This window comes from Euphorbia lathyris, chromosome 3 (genome assembly GCF_963576675.1).
Source record: "Euphorbia lathyris chromosome 3, ddEupLath1.1, whole genome shotgun sequence".
Lineage (NCBI taxonomy): Eukaryota > Viridiplantae > Streptophyta > Magnoliopsida > Malpighiales > Euphorbiaceae > Euphorbia > Euphorbia lathyris.
In genome coordinates, this window is record NC_088912.1 from 4,071,178 (window position 1) to 4,082,209 (window position 11,032).

The 11,032-nt window shown below is 35.1% G+C and overlaps 2 protein-coding genes and 1 long non-coding RNA gene across 5 annotated transcripts; 1 reads left to right on the top strand and 2 right to left on the bottom strand.

Annotated features, from left to right (window-relative positions):
• Positions 1-2,898: 2,898 nt before the first annotated feature.
• LOC136224885 (copper transporter 1-like) lies at positions 2,899-3,399 on the bottom strand. The gene has a single exon (XM_066013313.1). It carries the CDS (start codon positions 3,358-3,360, stop codon positions 2,899-2,901), a length of 462 nt encoding a protein of 153 aa, XP_065869385.1. The 5' UTR covers positions 3,361-3,399.
• A 571-nt stretch (positions 3,400-3,970) lies between these two features.
• LOC136223776 (uncharacterized) lies at positions 3,971-10,803 on the bottom strand. 3 transcript variants are annotated; one of them, XR_010686133.1, is made up of 5 exons: positions 10,571-10,803; positions 9,766-9,894; positions 5,617-5,708; positions 5,191-5,378; positions 3,971-4,630 (listed from the first exon to the last, which is right to left on the bottom strand). It is a non-coding gene; the product is annotated as an uncharacterized lncRNA (long non-coding RNA). The 3 variants fall into 3 exon arrangements; XR_010686134.1 differs by lacking the exons at positions 9,766-9,894; positions 10,571-10,803 and having other exon boundaries at positions 5,191-5,224; positions 5,303-5,378; positions 5,617-7,394; XR_010686132.1 differs by lacking the exons at positions 9,766-9,894; positions 10,571-10,803 and having other exon boundaries at positions 5,617-7,394.
• LOC136221871 (histone deacetylase 5-like) lies at positions 7,524-9,234 on the top strand. The gene has a single exon (XM_066009338.1). The coding sequence runs from the start codon at positions 7,560-7,562 to the stop codon at positions 9,042-9,044; it is 1,485 nt and encodes a 494-aa protein (XP_065865410.1). The 5' UTR covers positions 7,524-7,559; the 3' UTR covers positions 9,045-9,234.
• Positions 10,804-11,032: the final 229 nt, after the last annotated feature.

Consider the following 11,032-nt stretch of genomic DNA (forward strand, 5'->3'; position numbering starts at 1 on the left):
AACGCCAAATTAACACCAAACCAAGAACCAATTTCTATCCAAATAGCACCAGCAAAGTCGCATGAGATAAAAAGGTGGTCAATCGTCTCAGCATTGCGCTGACAGAGGGTGCAGCGAGAGGCTAGGGAGAAGCCACGGGCCTAGAGAGTATCTAAGGTAGGTAATCTGTCGTGCAGAACCTTCCAGCAAGCTACCGATCTGCTAGGCGGGATAAAGGTCGCCCAAATGTATTTACCCCATGGGGCTGGTGCTGTTAGCCTCAAGATGGTTGCGTAGAATTCTTTTACTGTGAATAGCCCGGAGTCTGTCAAGGTCCAAATCAAAGTATCCGAACCGTCCTCACCCCATGAGATCCCCGAAATTCTGTCTTGAATGCTGATCGATAGCTGTTTAATATTAGTCCATAGATTGCCGTTTAGGTAGTTTTCTACCCCGTCAAACATACTGAGTTGTTGAGTATGAGGGACACCTAACTGATCCGCAATAGAGGGGGTTATCCAGCTGTCGGTCCAGAAGTTGAGAGAGGACGGGGTACCAATCCATCACTAAACATCAGAGAGGAGTCTAGAATAGACCAATCGGCACGACGTCCATATGGAGGAATTAATGACATGCTTTTTAGGAAGCCCAGAGGCCGCAAGAAAGCGGGAGCGGAGAAGGTCTGTGGTGAAAGAGGTGTTCTGAGCCAGCTCCCAACAGAGATTTGCCATGAGGGCTTGGTTAAAATGCCCAAAGTGTTTGATTCCCAGTCCGCCCCTTTTAAAGCTTCTACAGCAAATATCCCACGGCACAGTGACAAGCTTCCTTGAATCCCTACAACCAGTCCAAAGAAAGTTTCGCACCTCTTTGGATAAAATCAATTAGAGAAACAAGTTCATTTCATTATTTGGATATTTGTAATTTTTGTTTTTGGTATAGTGTAAAATCAATCAGATCCGTAAAGAAATTAATGAACAAATCTGAATTATTTTCCTTGTTAGCATATTATTTTTAGTTTATTATTTAATATAAGGGTATCATAATTAGATTCTTATATGAACTTTGTACTTTTTATCATATTGATTGTCTGTTATTAATAGAGTAAATAATTTATTAGTCTCGACTTTTTTGCATAATACACTGTTAAGTCACTCTATTTTGAAAAACAAATTACAAGATATATATTATTTGTCAATATTAACCATTTGATCCTTTGCAAATTAGGTAGCAGTCGAATTATTGAATGATAACACATTAAAGGTACCTGAATTGTACGTGAGTTGTAACTAGATTATGCTTTGTCCTAAAAATTTATGAATATGAATAATATTTTTACTTTAAAACATATTTGAGAAATATCACATAGCAACTGTGTAGTTATGAATTTCAAAATTCTTTTTTTATGGATTGATACGTGAATTGGTTAAAGAAAATGATGGTTTTTTAATTTGACAAAATTTAAATTATTTTCTAATATAGTTGTAGATATTTTTCAAAAATTGAATGTGAATGTAAATTTTCCATAATTTTACATTGACTTCCAATTTGACTATTTATTTGACTAATTTTAAAAGATTAACTATTTATTTGACCAATTAGCCTTTAAATAATGTATTATTTACATTCCAAACCTCTCTCTCATTTCCATTCCTATTCTCTTTCCCATTTATCTCTCTCTTTCTCTTTCTCTCTTATCACTTCATCCCCAATGCGATTTCCGAACTTGTATTTGTTTTTTCTCTTTCAGGAATTCTTTTTCATTTTATACGCATTATTTGTGTGCATTGGAGTTGATTTGAAATTGATGTTTGCTATGTATAAAGGTCTCAGATCTGAATTTTGAGGGATGAATTGGGATGATTCATTTTGAGGGATGAATTCCAATGATTCGTTTGAAATCCATGATTCATGTAAATGCACGGTTAATGCACTTTTCTTTATTTATTATTTATTATCTTCTTTTATATATTATATATATTAGGTTTTGTGAAACTCATGATATATCCTTGATATTTCACGTCTATTTTCATTTAATGCATTGTCATAGGTTTATTGAGTGGTACTTGTTACTTTTTGTTTTGGTAGGTATTTTATCTAATGGAGAAAGATGAAGAAGATCAACTTGAGTTAGCAATGGACAAGAACTTGACTTCAAAGCCAAAAAGAGATATAGCAGAAACCACCTCACCTAAGTGCTGGAACAGCCGGATAAAAACTGAACTTAAGTCTACAACAACAACAACAACAAAGCCTTAGTCTCGAAATGATTCGGGGTCGGCTAACATGAACCATCATATAAAACCGTGAAATCAAGTCATGTCAGCGACACAAATTCGCTCCCTCCACTCCGTCCTATCCACTACCATATTTTTCTCAATTCCCAGCTGACTCTCCTCCAAGTTTGCTTAGGTCTTCCCCTACCCCTCACCACTACATCCCTTTGCCACTCTTCGGTTCTCCTAACCGGCGCATCAAGCGCTCTACGTCTCACATGGCCAAACCACCTTAGTCGGTTTTCTCTCATTTTATTCTCAATAGATGTGACCCCTACTTTTGTCCTAATTATTTCATTACTCACCCGATCCTTTCTCGTATGACCACACATCCATCTCAACATACGCATCTCCGCCAACGACATCTTATGGATGTGGCAGTGTTTCACTGCCCAACACTCCGTACCATATAACAATGTTGGTCTAATCCAATAAAGTTATAAGTATTTTTATATATAAAAAAAACTTCTATTATCATCTAATTAAAAGTAGAAAAGAAAACGAAAAATACGGCACTGAAAATGATCAATTACACTGCTAATCAATTTATGCTAAATAATACAAATTACTACTAAATTACAATAAGAAAAACAAAACCCTCAATGATTAATTTCACTTTCAATTCTGAAATCAACCTAATTATTGATCAACACCTCATCGGAGGAAGATCAGAAGTTTTGATGGTGGGAGAGATTTTCTTGAAAAGCCGACTGCCGAAAAGCAAAAAACCAAGTGTATGACCAGCAACAGCAACCAAGAAGACACCACCATTAAAAGACATAATGGCCAACATAACCATATAGGCCAAGCCAACCCTTAGAGCATGCATTAAAGTCTGGATTACACCTGCAGTGAAATCAGAGGAACCAGGTTTTATAATTTGACATTGAGAAAGAAACTCAACAAGAAAGGAGAGAACAAAAACTAAAATTAAAGCTAGAACATACATTCCACTTCTAGTTCCAGGCCATCCTGAGAAGAGAATTAGAGCATCTTTTCCCCAATAGAATGTCATGTGCATCATCATCTTATGATGTGAAGGCATTCCACCTGTGCTGTTGTTGTTCATGTTCATGCTTGACATGTCGTTATGATTACCATGATTCATGTCTGTTACTGTTTCAGCTTAATTAATTAGGCAATGGAGAGGGAGAAGAGGAAGAGGCGGATGAGAAGGAGGAGGAGCAAATCATAACACATGCTGAGATTGTATAGTACAATGATACATGATGGACTATCCTTCTAAGTTTTACTATGTACTCCACACACCAAACTTGTGCTATCTCTATTTCCAAGTCAATTCTTCTAAAATAACTAATTAATATATATAAAAAACTCAATTACATCATGATTCATAACACACTTTAAATTATAATTACAAGTCAATTGTATTTAAATTACAATATAATATTCTTGGAGTAATTTAATGTTACTTTGTCCCTATAAAAACACACATTTTAGCTTTCCACATGCTTGGCTTTTTTTAGAGGTTTTAAGACAACACAAGTAAAATTGCAACTATATTGATATTTGAGTGAGTCCAGATCTTGTCAAGCATGTATGTTTTTGAATTAGCAGGTTAATTTCATCCATTCAAATAGTCTATTTAACAAACCTTGACTCGGCTAATATCAGATTGAGTTCGTGTGTTACAAGCCCATTGGCACCTAGTCAAATTCCTTATTTTATTAACAGTCTAACAAGTGGCAGAGGTACTATTCCGCAAATTATACTGTATTTATTTAATTTAATAATAGAATCACATCACATGATCACATGCTTAAGTGATTGTGCATCAAATTGATTGTGGAAAGCAACAAGTTTAAATCTGAAATACTGCGGGAGGGAATTCCAACATGCATACGTTATTATCGCTAAATCAGTTTCAAGGTTTCAAATCCAAAAGACATTTGTCTATTAACGATTGAGTTTGCACAACTCCAATTTTGAAGCAACTGAAGTTTTGGAATCCACGTTTAAAGCTTTGAACTTTTACATCGGCTTCAACAACAAACTGTCAATCTAAGACATTCCTTTTATGTGTGTGCCTTGTTTGGTTGCTGAAAGTTGGCTTGCTTCCTCTTTAATGAATTCCAATAATTGAGAGCATAGATGAGCACTCTCCTTCAGCATTGGCAGCCCTTGATTTTATAGGCAGCAAATAGAGGACTATATTTTAGATCAATATTTTCTTTACCAACCTCTTCCACCCTTGGAGTTAGGTGCCTATCTTGTTGGTTTGAACATGTTATTATACTTCTACTTTCTATTTCTCTCTCGTTGAAAGAAGAGAATTTCCTTTGAAGAGAGACATTTGGCTCTCGAGGCTCTTTAACCCGATCGGTGGAGCCTCTGCTCATAACATGTTTTACATTTACCTGCATTAAGTGTGCAAATGAAATTTATCAATGTAAAATAGACTAAGTTAAACTTGAGTCAGTTAAAATTGCATTTCTTTCCAATTATAGTTTCCTGAATTCAAACATAAACTCCCAATAGTCAAGTAAAAGAAATTCAATAGATGAAGACGTGGAGAACAGGGCGTGAGGATTGAGAAACCGACTTCTTTTTATCTTTGTCCATATATTGTATAGACTAAATTAATGTTAGAAAAGAGATAATATTATGATTTCTTTTACTGTCTTATATTTATTATTATTTAGCCCTTTTCCTTTTTAATATTTATAACACAACAAGGTTGAATACGTCATGGACTCTTTTAACTTGGCCAAAAAACCGATTAATATCTAGAACATTAAAAATGTCTTATTAGCTTCTTAAACTTGCTTAATATGACATGATTAGTCCAATATTACTAAGTGGCACCATAATGGAGGATTTGGGCAAGTTGAGGATTTATTCTTTCTTTGGTAATGCCTTTCAATAAAGGCGTCCGTATGAGGATGTTAATTCAAGAACCAAAATAACCCATCATTACCTTGTAAGAAGCAAGTGGTGCACGTAGAAATCTCCTGAAAACAAAACAAAACAAAAAATTGCAAGAACCATCGGATACAAAGCTGCAAAGTATTATGAACATTTGGACATACCTTCGCTCTAGAATATGTGTTGTCTATAATGAAGAAAAAATCTTCAACACGTGGTGCGCAAAGTTCTTCACACTTCCTTCAGAACATAAAAGGAAAGCTATTTAGTTTTATTTGATATAAAGCAAAATCCATTTACTATGACAAGAAAGCCAATTGGAGCAAAACTCTATCCTAACCAGAGTAATGGCATTATTATGCAAGCACTTAGACAAACATAACAGAACAAGCACTAAAATTTGAAGAAAGCTTTTTATCCTTTTCCAAATGCATAAAGGGAAGCCCCCATAGATAATATTGACTAAAGTGAAGAGTACCGGCAATAAAGGTAATAGCAGAACCATTTCCTTACATGCTCCCTCTACTTCCACATGACATTCAAAACAAGCAGATTTCTTTCCATGAACTCCTACATTGGGTAATTGAAATTAGCATGTTAATTAAGTTGATGCTTTGTACTATCGAGTGAATGGTAGTGGACTGAATAGAGAAAAAGGAAAGTTAGGCAGCTTTGCAATGAATGATGAAATTTCACTATTACAAAGAAACTAAAATATGTATGAATTGCAATGTCTTCATATAGAGAAAGTTTACCTTCTTTATTAGTTGATGGTCATAAGGTCTTCCATATACATTTCTAATAAGAGTTGCAAGGTCAATTCCACTAAAGCTGGAATCATCTACACTAACAATTCTTTCTAGATTCCTTCAGAGAATTTCACTATTAACTTGGACAAACAACTAATTAGAACCTAAATCAAACTTAAAATCCATGTACTATAATACACCATTCAACCATTAAAATCACAGGCAACAAATATATTCTTAGGTTCATGTTCTCTACACGAGTATATGCTTAGTCTCGTGGAAGGGTGCTAATAGAGAATACGAATCTTACTTTGTTAAAGGGGTAAATATTCAAATATTAAAACAGTAGCTAATAGAGAATAGGAATCTTACTTTGTTCAGTGAAGGGTGCTGGAATAGAGCATGCAATAGAGCAATTACCAGATCGAGGCAATCCATTTGAGCATTCATCAAGCCAGAACCTAATCGGAGAGATGATTGGACAGAATTTCTGCCATCGAGTATGAAAATTCCCATGAAATTGATTGGGATTGAGAAAAGTGAAGATGACCTAGAATTGGAAGAGCAATCCGGGATGTTGTGTTTGGGGGGAATGGATTGGCAGCACTGGAGATTGTTAGGTTTTCTGAAATATTACCGGTAGAGATTTGTCTGAGCTTTGGTGGAATTAGGTTGAGCTTTTGGAATAAAGCTTTTGTCTAAAGGTTTTGTGTCTGAGCTTTCTATTTGGGAATGAAAATTGGGGCAAATTTTTTGGAGGGATATTTTTTGGAGTAGGCAGTAACTCAATATTTGGGGAGGGAAGGGAATACTTGGGGCACTTGAACTTCTAATTTTTTTTTTTGAGAAATTATTTAAAGGAAATAATGAGAATAAAACAACTTAATATTATAGTTAATTAAAATAAAATAGTTAATTAAAATAATGAGAATGATGAAAAATGAAATTATTGAATTGGTAAAAAAATAAATATTAATGAGAATGAAATAAAATAAAGTTAATTGAATAAAATGTTTTGTGATTAATAATAAAACATATAATATATTCTCATTAAAGTTACGAAAATTATGTCTTTAATGAGAATATTTCAATTTCTGCTATCTTGTTGGATTTGAAGTCATGTTCTTGCAGACAATTGTTATGCTGTCTGGAATCAGTATGTTTGTAATGTTAATCAATGTTAAGTTGGCTTCAATCGGTTAATGTTCTTTCTCTTTAAGTAAAGTCTCATGTTTGATTTCATTAGAAATCTTTTTTGTCTGTCATTATTTTTTTTATCTATCATTCAGTGTTGTATTAGTTGATTTTGATATTCGAAATTCTGTTTTTAATTAGAGAAACTGTAAACAAAGGCCTAACTCACCCCAAAAGGTACCTCAAAGGGTGAGGATTACCTCGCATATTTAAGGAGCCATATAGCTTCCCCATTTAGCAATGTGGGATGTCCAACACGCCCCTTCACGCTCAATTCATTTGGTGCGTGACGCTAATATCAGCGGGAGCCCCAACATTGAACCATGGCTCTGATACCATGTAAACAAAGGCCTAACTCACCCCAAAAGGTACCTCAAAGGGTGAGAATTGCCTCGCATATTTAAGGAGCCATATTGCTTCCTCACTCACAAGTTGAAATTTCGCGCTGCCTCCAGCACTGCAACTGGAGATCGGAATCATGGAGGAGGCAAAATCTGGTGATAGCAGTCAACCGCACGTCGATATTATCTACGATGAAAGGATGTGCAAACATCGTACTCCTAATGGTGCTTCTCATCCTGAGAACCCCGAGCGCATTATAAGAATCTGGAACAAGCTCCTTGAGCATAACATTCCTCAGAGATGTGTGGTTTTGGATGCCAAAGCAGCTGAAGATAAATATCTTCAACTGGTTCACTCCAAGGAACATATTGAATTCATTAAAAATATAAGCTCCAAACAATTTAGTTCAAAGAGAAGGACTACTTCAAAATTAAATTCCATTTACTTTAATCAAGGATGGTCAGAGGCTGCTTATATTGCAGCTGGTTCTGTCATAGAGGTTGCTGAGAGAGTAGCTAGGGGCAAATTGAATTCTGCAGCTGCTATTGTTAGGCCTCCTGGGCACCATGCAGAACATGATAAGGCGATGGGCTTTTGTCTGTTCAATAATGTGGCTAGTGCAACCAGTTTTATATTGGATAAAAGACCACAATTAGGTATTAGGAAAATTTTGATTGTTGATTGGGATGTTCATCATGGTAATGGCACTCAAAAGAAGTTCTGGAAGGATCCTCGTGTTTTGTTCTTCTCTGTTCATAGGCATGATTTTGGGAGCTTTTACCCTGGTAACGATGATGGCCATTATACAATGATTGGAGAAGGGCCAGGGGCAGGATATAACATAAATGTTCCTTGGGAAAATGGAGGATGTGCAGATACTGACTATCTTGCTGTTTGGGACCATATCTTGATCCCTGTTGCTAAGAAATTTGATCCTGACATGGTTATAGTGTCTGCAGGATATGATGCAGCTGTTAATGATCCGCTTGGTGGTTGTTGTCTTACTCCTTGTGGATATTCATTGCTGTTGCAAAAGTTGATGGATCTTGCCAATGGAAAGGTTGTATTGGCGTTGGAAGGAGGCTACAATCTTGAATCTATAGCAAATTCATTCCTTGCTTGCATGCAAGTTTTGCTTGAAGGTAGTAGGCCTATTCAAATTGATGGATCTTCGGCCTATCCATATGAGTCCACATGGCGTGTGATAAAAGAGGTCCGCAAGAAATTAAGTGATTACTGGCCTGTTCTCACTGATGAATTGCCCTTGGAGCTTACTAGTAAAACTAGACATCTTTTGATCTCAAGCTCTGATTCTGAAGGCGAAGATGAAAGAACTCCAAATGCAGTGTCGGAAAATCTGGAGGCAGTTATTGAGGGGATTATCGAACCTCTTTCAAAGCTGAAAGTTGAAGATAGTAATGATCAAGTGGAAGGAAAATCCATTACCTGGAGATCAGAGCTTTCAAAGGTGGACATTTGGTATGCTACATTTGGGTCAAATATGTGGAAATCAAGATTTCTTTGCTATATTGAAGGTGGTCAGGTAGATGGAGTCCTTCTCTTTGAACTAAATTGTTTGGAGCTTATATTTTTAATGAATTCAATATGTTCCTTGGAGTGAACCAGTTGAAGATATTTATCTTCAGCTGCTTTGGCATCCAAAACCACACATCTCTGAGGAATGTTATGCTCAAGGAGCTTGTTCCAGATTCTTATAATGCGATCGGGGTTCTCAGGATGAGAAGCACCATTAGGAGTACGATGTTTGCACATCCTTTCATCGTAGATAATATCGACGCGCGGTTGACTGCTATCACCAGATTTTGCCTCCTCCATGATTCCGATCTCCAGTTGCAGTGCTGGAGGCAGAGCGAAATTTCAACTTAAAGTGAGGAAGCAATATGGCTCCTTAAATATGCGAGGCAATCCTCACCCTTTGAGGTACCTTTTGGGGTGAGTTAGACCTTTGTTTACATAAACTTTAAGCTTTCTTTGTGGGTGCAGTTGATTGGCAAAAGGGGAAAACTCATCTTATTGGAGATTATGGGTTGCTAAATGTTGAAAGAAATAAGAGCTAATGTTAATGTTTGTCATCATTCCCTAATAATTGTTGTCATCATTATTAGCATTCATTAACAAAAAAATGGATCTAAACAATAAAAGATCCCTAAACTGATAAGAAAACAAATAACATTTGACAAAGACATTTAATCATACAACTTAACAACACAGTCAACCAATCAACGGTAACAACTTTTCCGAAACAAAGAAAAAAACTTATCATTTTTCCTTTAAATAATGCAGATTTAAACAAAAAATTACTAATTTAAACATCAACTTACTTATCTAGGGTCATAAGTGGTGGTTTCGCCGGCAACGTTCTGCAACCTTTTTTGTATAACCTGAAAGATCTGCTGATGTAGCCACATCTGGACATGAATTTTCTTCCTATTTATTCAACATTGCTTTTGCTGCACAAAATTAACTAACTTAAAATTTGTTTTAAATAAAAATAAAAACAAACACATGTACTTGTTCGTAGTAAATAGTGTTCTACAGAATCACCAACCAAAAAGAGAGCAAAAGAGCACAAAAAATAAAGGCTTAAAAGTTTCACAATTAGATCAATTAGCAATATATGGTAGCATTTAAAGTATCAATAAAGAACATGACCATTTAAAGCACCCTTATAAGTTTTAAGGAAAAAATTAACAAATAAAACCTTAACACCCGAATCCAAAAGATAGTGGAGTCCAAAAATAAAATGACTGAATTTACAGTAAACATTTAGAACTGAATCTGAAAAACAATATTCAACTCCAATGTTATGGAATTATCTTTCAAAATTAATACAAAAAAGAAGCAAATAAATTTGGATGAACTTAGATACAGCATAATTTCAATGTGTTTGAATCCCTATAAAATTTGGATCAACTTCAAAGTGTCTATTCAACTAACATGGTGTGAAGAAAGCAGTTTGAAGAAAAAAAATTAAAACCAATTTTCAGACCATTATAAGCAAATTAAATAACAACCAAGTCAACATTGAGATTAAGGTGAACTAGGGTTTCCAGATTTCAACATAATTTTAGTACACCAACAAACAAGCCGAAGAAAATCAAATTATATGAAAAAGAGCAGACATACCTTCTCCAATATGCTTTAGGAGACTTGCATTTTTTCTCTACCAGAAGAAACAAGGTCAAAGTGAAAGCAGAGCAAGGACTCTTCTAGAAGAGAAAGCTGCCGTTCATTTGATGACTAAGATAGAGAATTTGTTGAATTTTTTAAGTAAATACAATAGTAGATCTGTGCGCTTGACTGAGACAGAGAATAAAAGAGACTTGTTTAAGACAATGTTGGCGGAGACATGATGCAGATATATGAGATTTGGAAGCTAGGGTTTCTGTTCATGAATCATTTTGTTTATATATGAGATTTGGGGGGTGTTCTTGTAATTAACTTTAGTTGATATAATTTAAAATTTAGAAATTGTATTTTTATTTAATTTATTCCCTTCACAAACTCTTAGGTTTAATTGTAATTTTTTGAAATAAATGATGAAATTTAACACTAACAATTTTTTAAAAAGTAGAGATTTACACCATC